The 13,545-nt window shown below is 40.5% G+C and overlaps 1 protein-coding gene across 4 annotated transcripts in view; it reads left to right on the top strand.

Moving 5' to 3' along the window:
* Positions 1-8,789, top strand: part of LOC143035739 (disintegrin and metalloproteinase domain-containing protein 28-like) — a 31,905-nt gene extending 23,116 nt beyond the window's left edge. For all 4 annotated transcript variants that reach the window (XM_076202651.1, XM_076202650.1, XM_076202652.1 and 1 more), the window contains exons 12-16: positions 455-601; positions 1,198-1,379; positions 1,823-1,988; positions 2,210-2,423; positions 5,659-8,789. In XM_076202651.1, coding sequence (XP_076058766.1) covers positions 455-601; positions 1,198-1,379; positions 1,823-1,988; positions 2,210-2,423; positions 5,659-6,977 — 2,028 coding nt within the window. In that variant the 3' untranslated portion in view covers positions 6,978-8,789. The remainder of the gene's footprint in view (positions 1-454; positions 602-1,197; positions 1,380-1,822; positions 1,989-2,209; positions 2,424-5,658) is intronic.
* The last annotated feature ends 4,756 nt before the right edge of the window (positions 8,790-13,545 follow it).

Genomic DNA, 13,545 nt, shown 5'->3' with positions numbered 1-13,545 from the left:
CCCAATCCACCGGGACATATTATTTCCATAGACACACATTGAACAATCCGGCCAGCCACTCCACAATCACTACTTCAATTATTGTCAGACATTATCCCAATGGAGAAACTTTCCGAGGCATCACAACTGACTGGGCCACTAACCTACCTGGAGTATGGTGAGAAGGTGAGAAGATTGCAATTGACATACAATTAATCCAAGTGCCTTTTCAGCTTTCATTTCTTCTGAAATGGTTTTGTTCTTCTCCTTTCCCATCACAAACCTTTTCCTTGCATCTCCCATCGTCATAATCAAAGCTTTCTATCCAGTCAACAACTTTTTTTAAATTAATCACTTTATCGAAATATAAGTATAGATAACTAAATAGATAATCAAATAAGGACATCAGTCAATCAAGAAACCAATAAGAATATAGTTAAATGAAAAAATAAAATTATGTCTCTCTTCTTCCTAGACCTGCAGGCCAATGAAAGCGGCCACAGTGTGCAGGCCCAGACGGAATGAGTGCGACCTGCCGGAATATTGCAACGGCCTGTCTGAGTCCTGCCCTGCTGACCTGTATACATTCGATGGCACGCCCTGTGGCACTGAAACATATTACGTAAGTCTGTTTGACCAGGGAACTCCGAGACGAAGGGGAGGGCAATATTCATTGAAGGTTGTTGCGTTGTGGCAGACGGAAGGTGATTTTATTAAGAAGATGGCGTTCAATTATAAGTTCATGTTTAGCGTCTACACATAAATTCATATATATGATATGTATATATATATATATATATATATATATATGTGTGTGTGTGTGTGTGTGTGTGTGTGTGTGTGTGTGTGTGTGTGTGTGTGTGTGTGTGTGTGTGTGTGTGTGTGTGTGTGTGTGTGTGTGTGTGTGTGTGTCTCTTCTCGTTTGGGTTTGAAATTGATATAGTAACAAGTGCCACGCGAAACGAGGAGTTAAAGAAGATGAGGAGGGAGGCATCAGAAACCAGAATGAAATCGATTGGCGACAACCTCAATATTCAAACAAAACAACCCACGGTGATGGAAGGGGTGCTGGTTTCTTCCAGGTTACTCTAGTAACCAATAAAATCTCCCCGGCTGATGATGGAAGCACCTAAGGGAAGTCACAATAGTCGCTGAGGGCGGTCCTATGCGGCAGAGACGCAAAATCAGAGTGAATAGAATCGTTGGTATCTTCTACAGATGGACGAAGGCTACTGCATCAAGGGCAAGTGTGGCACTCACCACTCCCGGTGCCAGCTCCTCTGGGGTCCAAGCGCCGTGGCAGCCAACGAAGACTGCTACAGAAAGGGCAACAGGGGCGGAGACGAGTATGGCAACTGCGGCAAGGGATCTAACGGAGAGTACAAGCGTTGTACTAAAAGGTATGTCTATGTTTCACTGACACACACACACATACATACATACACACAAACGCACACACACACACATACACACACACATATACATACATATATATATATATATATATATGTGTGTGTGTGTGTGTGTGTGTGTGTGTGTGTGTGTGTGTGTGTGTGTGTGTGTGTGTGTGTGTGTGTGTGTGTGTGTGTGTGTGTGTGTGTGTGTGTAAGTATATATATAGTCTCTGGTTCGAGTCCTACACTCCTCGCCGGTTCCCTGCAATGCCTGCAATTACCTTCCCCAACAGCCCAAATGTCACTGGTGGCCATTTGGGCTGAGGCAACGCGTTTTCTGGGGTCTTCACCCCCACCCCCCTTCACCCTCACCCCCTTCACCCTCATCCCCCTTCACCCTCACCCCCCTTCACCCTCACCCCCTTCACCCTTCCACTCTTTTGCGACAGTAACGTCAAATGTGGGTTGGTCTTCTGCTTGCCGAAGCGACGAATGTCTTGGAACGGCTACAGCATGATGAGTTACGGGGACATCACGTGTTACGCCGCCTCCGCTGCGAATAACAACGTCGAGCTTGGCCTCGTTCCTGACGGTGCCAAGTGTGACGAAGGCAAGGTAGAGGAATGGAAATTTTGATCAGTTATTAATAACAATAGTACTTGATAACCATTGATGATAATTATTGCTACTGTTGTTATTGTTATCATGATCATTATGTTACTTATCTTAATAAAAAAAAAAGGGAAGGTAGGCAGAAAGTAAGAAATAATTAAGGAAAGAAAGAGAGAAAACGACACATGTTCCAAACGTCACACATGTGTAACCCTCGCCGACAGATGTGCCTGGGACAGGTGTGTCAGGCTGTGTCGGCCGTAGAAGCAAAGACGCCAGCGGAAGAGGATAGCAGGTGTCAGCAGGAGGGTTGCGGAGGCAGAGGTGTCTGCAACAACCTGAACCAGTGTCATTGTGAGAGAGGTTATGCACCTCCAGACTGCAAGTACCCCGGGTTAGGGGGCTCCATCCATAGTGGACCCGCGGACACTTCCCTTGGTAAGTACAACAGTGTTATCTAACCTCGCCAGTCGAGCAATAACATATAACCGTCTTTCTTCTCCATTTATTTTTCATGTCCCTGACCAGAGTATTTTCTAAAATCACCTGGCGGCTCTTAGAATAATGGTACATAAGAACATAAGAAAGAAGGAGCATGCAAGAGACCATAAGGCCTACACTAGGTAGTTCCTTGCCCATTACCACCTATCATCCCGATCCATAAAGTTATCTAATAATCTCTTAAAACGACTAATATTTTCAGCGCTCAATACATGATAACTAAGTCATGTACAAGCTGTTGTTAGTATGGAAAGGGTTGTATTAGGGATGTAAGTGTTTGAAAGATGAACAAGATTTTAAGGGCAAATGATTGGAAGGATTAGGGAGAGATTGTTAAAAGATCCATCACCCTTTCAACTTAGCTCCTCATAGATTACGGGTCACCCACTGCCTTAGGTCAGAAGCAATGCAGCAAGACACAGCACATCTACAGCAAGGCCGCTTTACTCAGTCAGCGACCCCACCCCCTTCCTCCCCGTCCCCTCGTGCAGAAAACGGAAAGATGAAGAGAAATCCTTTCGGGCTGAGTCAAAATATCATTCATACATAACCACTCCATATCCCCTATCCCCCACCCCTCTTCTTTGTATCATATTATCATCTATACACAACCATTCTCCACTCACCCCTATCTCCTGTCTTCTCCCTTCCTTGCTCAACAGGCATTCCCCTCTTGGTCAACGTCCTTTTGATCCCATCCATCCATCTTATCTTCGGTCGTCCCCTTGAGTTCACTCTCCCCACCTCTGCCTTCGACACCTATTTTACTAATCTCTCTTCCCTCATTCTTTCCATGTGTCCAAACCATCTACCCTATCTACCATCTCCACGCATCTACCTCCCGTACCACCATATCCATGTACACATTGAACAGCCATGGCGACATGACACATCCTTGTCGTAGTCCCACCTTTACCTCAAACCACTCGCTCTCTCCATTTCCAATTCTAACACAAGCTCAACTGCTCTAGTAAAAACTCTTGACTGCCCCTCAACAGCTTTCCCCTAATCCCATATATCTGCAAAACTTCCCACAGTACCTTCCTGTCTACCCTGCCATAAGCCTTTTCCAAATTCATAAAGGTGAGAAAACATCCTTACCTTTTCCTAAAGCCTTCTCACATATCTGCCTTACCACAAAAATGTATATATATATATATATATATATATATATATATATATATATATATATACATATATATAAACACATATATATATATATATATATATATATATATATATATATAGAAATAAATATATATTTATATATATATTAATATCCACTCAACCCCCACCTGACCTAAACCCACACTGTTCCTCACCAATTACTCCCTCTGTTCCTCTCCTAATCCTCTCAGTTAAGATTCTCCCATAAACCTTCCCAACAACATTCAACAAATGATCCCTTTGAAGATACTACACTCAGTTTTGTCCCCTTTTCCCTTGTAAACAAGAACTATACTGGCACTCCTCTAGTCTTTCGGCACTCCACCCCCTTTAGGCACACATTAAACAGCCTCACTAGCCAGTCCGTCATTACTTTATCTCCCTTATTCAGACACTCCGCATGACACCCATCCAACCCAGGTGCCTTACCTGTTCTCACCATTTTAATAACTATTTGCATCTCATCTTTTCTTATTTCTCCTCCATTTTCCTCTCCCATCACTTTCATTTTCTTAACCCCTCCCACTGCAACCACCAATCCCTCCCTATCCTCCTCTACGTTTAACAGTTCTGAAATACTGTGCCCTTAACTTCTTTTTATTAATTAAAAAAAAAAATCATACTCCTCCCCAACTTTATATCTGCTCTCCTTTTTGTCTCCTTTATCTCACGTTTTGCTTCTCTCTTTCTCTCTCTCTCTCTCTCTCTCTCTCTCTCTCTCTCTCTCTCTCTCTCTCTCTCTCTCTCTCTCTCTCTCTCTCTCTCTCATATGTTTCTCTCGTCCTACTTTGCAACCAGTCCCTGAATGCTCACTTCTCTTCTACTATCTCCACTTCAGCACCCCATTACTCAATACCCTTTCTTTTATTCCCTTCCGTCCTCCTTGTTCCACATACCATCATTACACACCTTGTCTCTCCCTGCTTGAAACACCCCTATTCCCCCTCCACTCTTACATCCACTCTATCCTCCATCAACTCCCACATTTCTTTTAGCCTGTCCTAGTACTCCTGCTACTTTTCATTCTAATTCAAATAGTTTGCTCTAAGCACCTCTCTACCTTCTATCCATTTCCTCTTTCTCCATCTATCCTCCACTCTCAACTTACCTTCCACCAAAGATTATTTGATACCCCCCCCCCCTCTACCCTAAAAACATGGACGTCCAAAATTCTTCCTACTCTTTTTCTGGATACCACTACATAGTACATTACTGCCTTATCAACCAGCCTTCCAACTTCACCCTTTCCCATGTGTACTTATGCTTGACCTTTTTTCTTAACACTGTGCTATTATCAACTCTCTAAACACATTTCCACCATTAGCTCTCCACTATGACTTTTACCTGGAATCCACACTTCCCAACCACTCCGTCTATTGGTTCACCCCTTACCCTTACATATTGAGATCTCTCAAAACCACTACGTTGACATTCCTAACAAAACTCTCTAAGCTCTCATTTAAATTTGTCCAAAAACCTTCCCTTTCCTCTACACTCTTCTTACTACTAGTCCCATATGCGCTTACAAAGACCCACATTTCCCTTCCCAGTTCCACTTTCATCCATATTAACCTTGGAGAGGCCTCCTTCCACTCCACCACACGATTACTTATCTTCTCACTTACTAGTAGAGCCACCACTTCCCTCCTTCGTCCTCTCCTCACTCCTACCACCCTCCCCACTACACCCCCAAACTCAAAATCACCCCTCCCTTCTAATACAATGTTTATCGTCATTCCTTCTTCGTGCCTACAGATCGTTTGTACTTTGCTTGAATAAATAAACTGTGTGTTCCAAACTGTCATTTGGCTTCAACTAACCAATTCTTATGTCCACAGACTCATTGGACTTCCCATGAACAAGTAAAATTTTGTGCTAAGAAATATCAATTGTCTTCAGCTAACCAACATTTGTCTCTATATTATCATTGAATTTCCCTTGAAAAATTAAAATTTGTGCTCAAAAAATCATTCAGCTCCATCTAACCAATTTTTTGTGTCCACAGATCAAGTGAGCTCCACAATTCTATTCATCATCTTCATGGCTGTGGTTCCCCTCCTCGCCCTGATCTTCTGCATCGCCTGCAACATGAGACATTTCTGGGAGACTAAGGGTCGTCAAGTGGTCCAGAGCCACTCGCCATGCTGCGCCTCCTTCTGTGACCAATGTTGTTGTTACCTTCTCTCCTGTCTTACCCTCTGGATAGTTACCGAGGGGCCCTTCAAGAAGAAGCGAGGCGAAATGGTTCAGGTCGACGCTACTGACGAAGGAGGAAGAACCATTTGCGAAGTCAACCTGGACGTGAAACCTCCGGCCCCTACGACGGATGTCATGGGCATCGCTGACGAACGGCTGGTCACAGTGATCACCTCCATCACGCCGAAGAACTCGCCCGACACGAGGAGAAAGGTCCTGCTTAAGTCGTCGTCGAATTCCCTCCACAAGATCTCCAACGAGAGCCTTGACCAACAGCGCCCACTTTACCACCAGAGTATCTCCAGAGATTCGGGGTGTGTCTCCGACGGCGAGCCCGACGTTATCACCAACACTAAGGACCCTTTGTCCTCGAAGATGTCCATGGGTAGTTTGATCAGCGTCTTCAAGAAGTACCAGGCCCCAAAATCCAAGCCCAACGGTGAAAATACTCCAGACCTGAGACGGTCCAAAGGCCAGGGTAGTATGAAGGTAATGCCTTTGAGTAGGTTCGTGGTTGATCCTCTCACTTCCAAACGATCTTCCCAACACGGTGCGCCTCCCACCGAGGCACTTCAGCCTCCACAGTACCGAAGGTCGTTCTCCATAGATCCCGCCTACAACAAGAACTCCAAGGAACCCCCGCCCTTGCCCTCCAATCCTCCCCGGCCAATGAAGGCAACAAAAAGTGAAGAGAACCTTCGCCACCTCAGAGTCCAAAACAACGCGTTCCTGCAGACCGACAAGGATCGCCCCCAGGCACTCAGACCTCCCCTAAAAAAGGCCTCTCCGATCGTGGACTCCCAGGAGAGGTTTCCCTCATCTTCGTCTATTTCCAACCAACCACCTCCGAAGAAGAAAGTGGCCCTCTTGCCACCGAGGAACTTAAGAACTCCACCTACTCCACCAGAAATAGATTCCCCTGATTCCAAGAAGACTCCGCTGTTACCTAGTCACATTAAAAACAGTTCGAGCGGAGGAAATACCCCAACCACGGAGGTTACGAAACGCCCATTGCTTCCGCCGTCGAAGCGTGCCCCCTCCAGCAACCCGGATGTCCCCTCACCCTCCGCCCCAAGTGCCAGGAGCAACGTTAAGAACTTGTCGAGTAAATTCGGGGGAAAACTGTGAGGTTCCTCTCCATATTTTTTTTTTCTCTTAATCTGAAAAATATTTACTACATTAGCGTTACTAAGTAATTGCTTTGCAAATCTCGTGCACCACAGAACTACAAGTGTTTCATTGTTGTTATTTGACCAAATCCTTACTTCAGCTGTGAATATGCTTTCTATTTCTAATAAGTCTCCACAAGTTGAAATGAACAAACGGGAACATTCATCTATCAGCACCTGTAAAATTTTGTTTTCTTGTGGTATTTATCACAACAGTTTAGCCCAGTAGATACCGTATCGAACTCATGACCAGATGGTCGTGAGTTCTATTCCCGGGACCCGCTTCGGGCTTCTTGCGTTGGTTCTCGATAGTCCTGTCTAGGCAGGGAGGCGACCCAAAAAAGTGGGATGGTGAGTGAGTTTACAATACGGCCATCTCAAATACGGAAATGTAAAATTGATACAAATGGATTTTGAAAAAGCCTGTGATACTGTCCTAGACAAAAGGCTACTAACTGAACTCGTACCATTGTAGGAGAGAGGCCAAATGCAGAGTATGGGATCCAATATATTTGACGTTTCGTCCAGCAGGGCTTCTTCATAAATAACACAGTTCAGAAACATTTTACTCCTTATATAGCCCGAGTTTACGGGGAGAAACAAACATAGAATTGGTGTACACACAATATGCGTCAATTGCTTGTTACTTGGTCATTAAAATTGCTAATGGTTTACGCAAATTGTGTGTACATCAATTTTATGTTTGTTTCTCCCCGCAAACTCGGGCTGTATAAGGAGTAAGATGTTTCTTAACCGTGTTATTTCTGAAGAAGCCCTCTTGGGCGAAACGTTAAATGTATTGGATCCCATACTCTGCGTTTGGCCTTTCTCCTACAGTGCTGTAACAGTCGTTGCCGCTTTTACTCATCTGTTCGTTGCTGCTTTTATTCAACTCGCACCATATTGAATGAAATGGAACCTACGAAGTTGGACCTATATCTGGTTAAACAATCCTATAGCTGGAAAGGTGTCATATGTAGAGTTCATCAGTGTTCCATTCTTGAACCACATCTAATCATAAACGACACAGGTCGGGAATTAAAATCTATTGTATTCAAATTGGCTGATGATACAAAATGTACGGGATATCAAATGATCACTAAAATCAACTGGAAATTCAAGAATATTCAAAGGTTGAACAATGTGGAAAAAAGCTCATGATGTGGAACTAAAGTATGTGTAATGTCATGCGCGCAAGTAAATGTATCCCTAGAATTGACAAGTTATTTGGAAAGAATTGTCCTGCTAAAGTGGAAAGTGAAAACGATTTTGGTGTAATTCTCAGTAATCTTCTAAGCACTATATTACTATACCTAGGGAATCAAACAAAATTTCAGAACTGATAGAACATTTCCAAGTTCAATTATTATCATTACCCAACCTGTATACGGTTTCGGTGTGATCCCAAAAGACAGCGACAGACAGAAAAATGTAGAACGACAAACTACTAAACTGATACCAAAGATGAGAAACAAATCATACGAAAACCACCTAAAGTACTTAAATGTTTTTCACCTGAGAAATGGGAAGAAAGGTGGGAAAGTGATTAGATACACAGAAACTATATCATTTTCACACCGAATACTAATATGACAAGAAACAAAGGCTTTAATATGTTAGGATGTGGATTTTATTTAGAAATAGAAATAAACTTTGTCAATCAGAGAAATGGAATAAAGTCGGAGTGCAATGGTATGTTATACAGTTCTAAGTTCAAAGACTTGGTTGCTTGTGTACGTGCTTGTTTGTGTACTTGTCTTCATATTTATTACATTCTATTTTTCTTTTCCTTTTGCATCCAGCCTCTTAATGAAGCAAACAATTTCCTGTCTTGTAATCCACCACCCGTAGTGATAATATCACTATTTGTATTGGTCACATGTAAAAAAAGAATGTCGTAATTTCTATGGTGATGACGATGGTGATGAAGATGATGAAGATGATGATGATGATGATGATGATGATGATGATGATGATGATGATGATGATGATGATGATGATGATGATGATGATGATGATGATGATGATGATGATGATGATGATGATGATGATGATGATGATGATGATGATGATGATGATGATGACAATTGTGGTTTTACTGCTACTGCTGATGATAATGATGGCAACGACGACATCAACACAACAACAACAAACACAACGAAAGACGATGATTAGAAAACGATGACATTAAGAGAAGGGATCAAAGTGAAGATAATGCTTATAATGAGGATAATGGTCCCATTAAGAGCGTTCTTGGCTGTGATTTGAGGCGCAACGACTAACACACACACACACACACACACACACACACACACACACACACACACACACACACACACACACACACACACACACAGATGAATAAAGAGAGAGAGGGAGCGAGAGAAAGAGAGTATATTACGAGACTGTAAATTCAAAGAAGACATTTTCATGTCAGTGTCTGCTTCGTGTTTTATTTAAATGTCAATTCGTTTCTCTATCATAGTACCTATTGTAATTTTTGCTTTTATCATTATTATTATTATTATTATTATTATTATTATTATTATTATTATTATTATTATTATTATTATTATTATTATTATTATTATTATTATTATTATTATTATTGTCATTGTTATTGTTATTGTTATTATTATTATTATTATTATTATTATTATTATTATTATTATTATTATTATTATTATTATTATTATTATTATTATTATTATTATTATTATTATTATTATTATTATTATTATTATTATTATTATTATTATTATTATTATTATTATTATTATTGTGGATAGGAGGTAAGGGAACACGGGATGAGGGAAATACTTTTATTCCTGACTAGTTTCGCCTGAGTGGCTTCTTCAGAGGAACATAGTTTGAAGTCAAGTTGGTCAATATATATAGCAAAAGAAGGAACGTGGCAAAGTGTCAGGTTGGTCCCCCACTCGACCTCATCTGTCGGTGTGGCGGACTGTCACAGCGGGTGGACCAAGTATCCTCCTGTTGTTCGCGTGGCTGAAACGTCCGACTGGATCAGGGGCTCTGTGTTTATTATTCATTACGACAAAGTGTGCTGCTGCTTTAGCCCATATTAAATCCCCAGTCCTCTTATTGATGTTATCATGGATGTTGATAAAAACGGACTCCATCGCCTTTCTTTCCTGCCGTGTAATGTTATCCATGAGAATTTTTGCCTGGTCCCATTTTGGTAGATGGCCTCTTTCGTCGACATGGTTAACTAATGCACTACTAACCCTGTGGTGCCTTACATCTGCTCGGTGTTCTTTCAATCTGGTGTCTAAGCCTCTGCCGGTTTCACCGATGTATTTTCTGTCACATCCACCACACGGGATTTCGTAAACTGCGCTGTTTGTATTTGTGGTTGGGTCTTTTTTCTTGATTAAAAGGTCCTTTACTTTCGTACCTGTGGAAGTCGCAAGACGAATGTTGGAGGACGATAAGATTTTGTCTAGGTCTCTCGTTAGATTGGAATTTGGGACCACCCAATATTTAGCGTTGGACTTTTCTCTTTTGTTGCGTAGTATACTACGAGCCTTCTCCTCCAGGGTGCAAAGTAACCCTCTAGGGTATTTGAGCTCTTCAAAAGTTGTTTTAATCATTTCAATTTCATCCTCATACACAAATTATTATTATTATTATCATCATTATTATCATTATTATCATCATTATTATCATTATCATCATCATTATTATCATTATTATTATCATTATTATTATTATTATTATTATTATTATCACCATCATTATTATTATTATTATTAATTATTATTATTATTATTATTATTATTATTATTATTATCAGTCATTCTTATTATTATTATTATTATTGTTATTATTATTATTATTATTAACTATTATTATTATTATCATTATTATTATTATTATTATTATTATTATTATTATTATTATTATTATTATTATTATTATTATTATTATTATTATTATTATTATTATTATTATTATTATTATTATTATTATTATTATTATTATTATTATTATTATTATTATTATTATTATTATAATTATTATTATTATTATTATTTCATGAGGGGAAAAATCTCCTCAGGCCTATAAAAGTCTTTAAAGAAGCTCCTTCAACAGAACAAAATCGGTTGCCACAAGCCATAAATGTGTTAATAAAGACTGTTGTCTTAACTTTTAAGTATATATTTTTTTTGAAAGATTAACTATGTTTAACTAAATCCTTATCCTGCCCACCATCAGCAAGAAAAGCAGAATAACTCGTTTAATGAATAAAATCGTCTGACGACGACAAGGCTATGAGGATAAAGGATTCCCCGTTCGGGAATATTGGGTCACCACGGGTACGAAGAACATGGTATCCGGTGCCAACTATAGTCAACGCAAGGAGAAATGGCCGATAAGGCGTGGCTAGGAGATCCCCCGGTGTTGCCACATATGGGCATCCATGGCGAGAACGTGCGTGTGGATGCAATGTTTTCTGAATGCAGTGTGAGGGGGGCGGGGCCAGAGATTAGATGTAGTGGCAACGTCGCTCTCGCATGCACATATGCCATATCTTCACTTAAAGAAACGAAACCTTTGTATAGAAAACATTGCTTTGATTTTTATCTCAGTGGTGGTGTGTGACAAAAAATTATAATATAATCGTATGAGGCAACATTATAAAATTATAAAATAGAATTATATAATAAAATAAAATTATAAAATAATTATATGTGGCACCACAGGGGAACTCCCAGTGCTCCGCCCTAACGGCCAGATCTCAGTGCATAGGGTATAGAACATGGCATGGCATCAGGCGCCAACTAGACTTAAAATGAAAATAAAAATACCTTCAGGTAAGGAAGGACACGGGGGAGGGGGGAGGGGCGTAATAGAATTGCCCTTGGTGGCTCCGGCCGTAGGAAGATTCCTCTTTGATATATTGTTTACCCTTACCCCTTGCCCCACCCACCCACTCTCACCATCCATTCCTTTCTATCACTGCCTTTGCTTCCACCCACACCGACCGTCTCTTCATCTCAACTAGGCAGTCTCCCCAAGTCTCCCCAAGTCTCCCCAAGTCCAATTTAGCCTCATGAGACTCAAGAAAGACCCTCGGCAGGACCAAGTCTCTCAGAATCTCGAAATGGACTTTCTCCTCTTTGGTGGACACTTTTTGAGTTATAAGGACAAGTCTCCCTCTCCCCCCCCCCACACACACACACACTCACAATGTCATTCTGTGGATTGGTTGATGGGGGATTGTTTATAGGAATGAGTCTGGGAAGGAATTGGTTAGGTTAGGTTAGGTTAGGTTAGGTTAGGCTAGGTTAGGCTGGGTTAGGCTAGGTTAGGCTAGGTTAGGCTAGGTTAGGCTAGGTTAGGCTAGGTTAGATTAGGTTAGGTTAGGTTAGGTTAGGTTAGGTTAGGTTAGATTAGATTAGATTAGATTAGATTAGGTTAGGTTAGGTTAGATTAGATTTGGTTAGGTTAGGTTAGGTTAGATTAGGTTAGGTTAGATTAGATTAGGTTAGGTTAGGTTGGGTTAGGTTAGGTTGGGTTAGGTTAGGTTAGGTTAGGCTAGGTTAGATTAGGCTAGGTTAGGTTAGGTTAGGCTAGGTTAGATTAGGCTAGGTTAGGTTAGATTAGGCTAGGTTAGGTTAGGTTAGGTTAGATTAGATTAGGTTAGGTTAGGTTAGGTTAGGCTAGATTAGATTAGGCTAATTTAGGTTAGGTTAGGTTAGGTTAGGCTAGGCTAGGTTAGGTTAGGTTAGGTTAGGTTAGATTAGATTATGTTAGGTTAGGCTAGGCTAGTCAAGGCTACGTTAGGTCAAGTTAGGTTAGGCTAAGTTAGGTTATGTTACGTTACGTTAGATTATGTTAGGTTAGGTTAAGCCAAGTTAGAATGGAATAGGATAGGATAGTGTGGGACAGATAAGGCAAGGTTAAAATATGATAGGTCAAGTAAGGTTAAAAGAGGTCAGGTTAGTTTAGAGATAAAAGAAAATGGAAATTAATAATTGCTTTCTTGAATTTCAATTACTGGACACCCGTGGCCTCATAGCGGCAGGCAACGCTTCACAGGGTAACCCATAGGGCACTGTACACACTAGCGGTTTGAATCGCGCGGAAACCGCGGCGGTACCGCATAATAAAGGAAAAACTGCGCGGCTGTGTGTGAACATCTCCATTGACTTACATTGTAATTGAACCGCCACGCTTCAAACCGTGAAAAGGGTCTAAATTTGTCTGGGAAAAGAATATTTTTGTTTCGGCTCTTATTGTGGGAAAAATAATAATAATAATGAAAAATAAAATAAAATAAAATAAAATAAAATAAAATAAAATTAAATGAAATAAAATAAAATAAAAAACAAAATAATATAAGATAAAATAAAATGAAATAAAATAAAATAAAATGAAATGAAATGAAATTAAATGAAGTAAAATAAAATAAAATAAAATAAAATAAACCAGGAAATATAATTAAAGCTGATAGAGAAAAGATCTTGGGCTCAGTCTAGGGACCGAGTGTCAACCACTCG

This window comes from Oratosquilla oratoria, chromosome 19 (assembly GCF_046742065.1).
Source record: "Oratosquilla oratoria isolate Oo_2021 chromosome 19, ASM4674206v1, whole genome shotgun sequence".
Lineage (NCBI taxonomy): Eukaryota > Metazoa > Arthropoda > Malacostraca > Stomatopoda > Squillidae > Oratosquilla > Oratosquilla oratoria.
The sequence above is the reverse complement of the archived record's forward strand: the minus strand, read 5'-3'. Positions and strand labels throughout refer to the sequence as shown.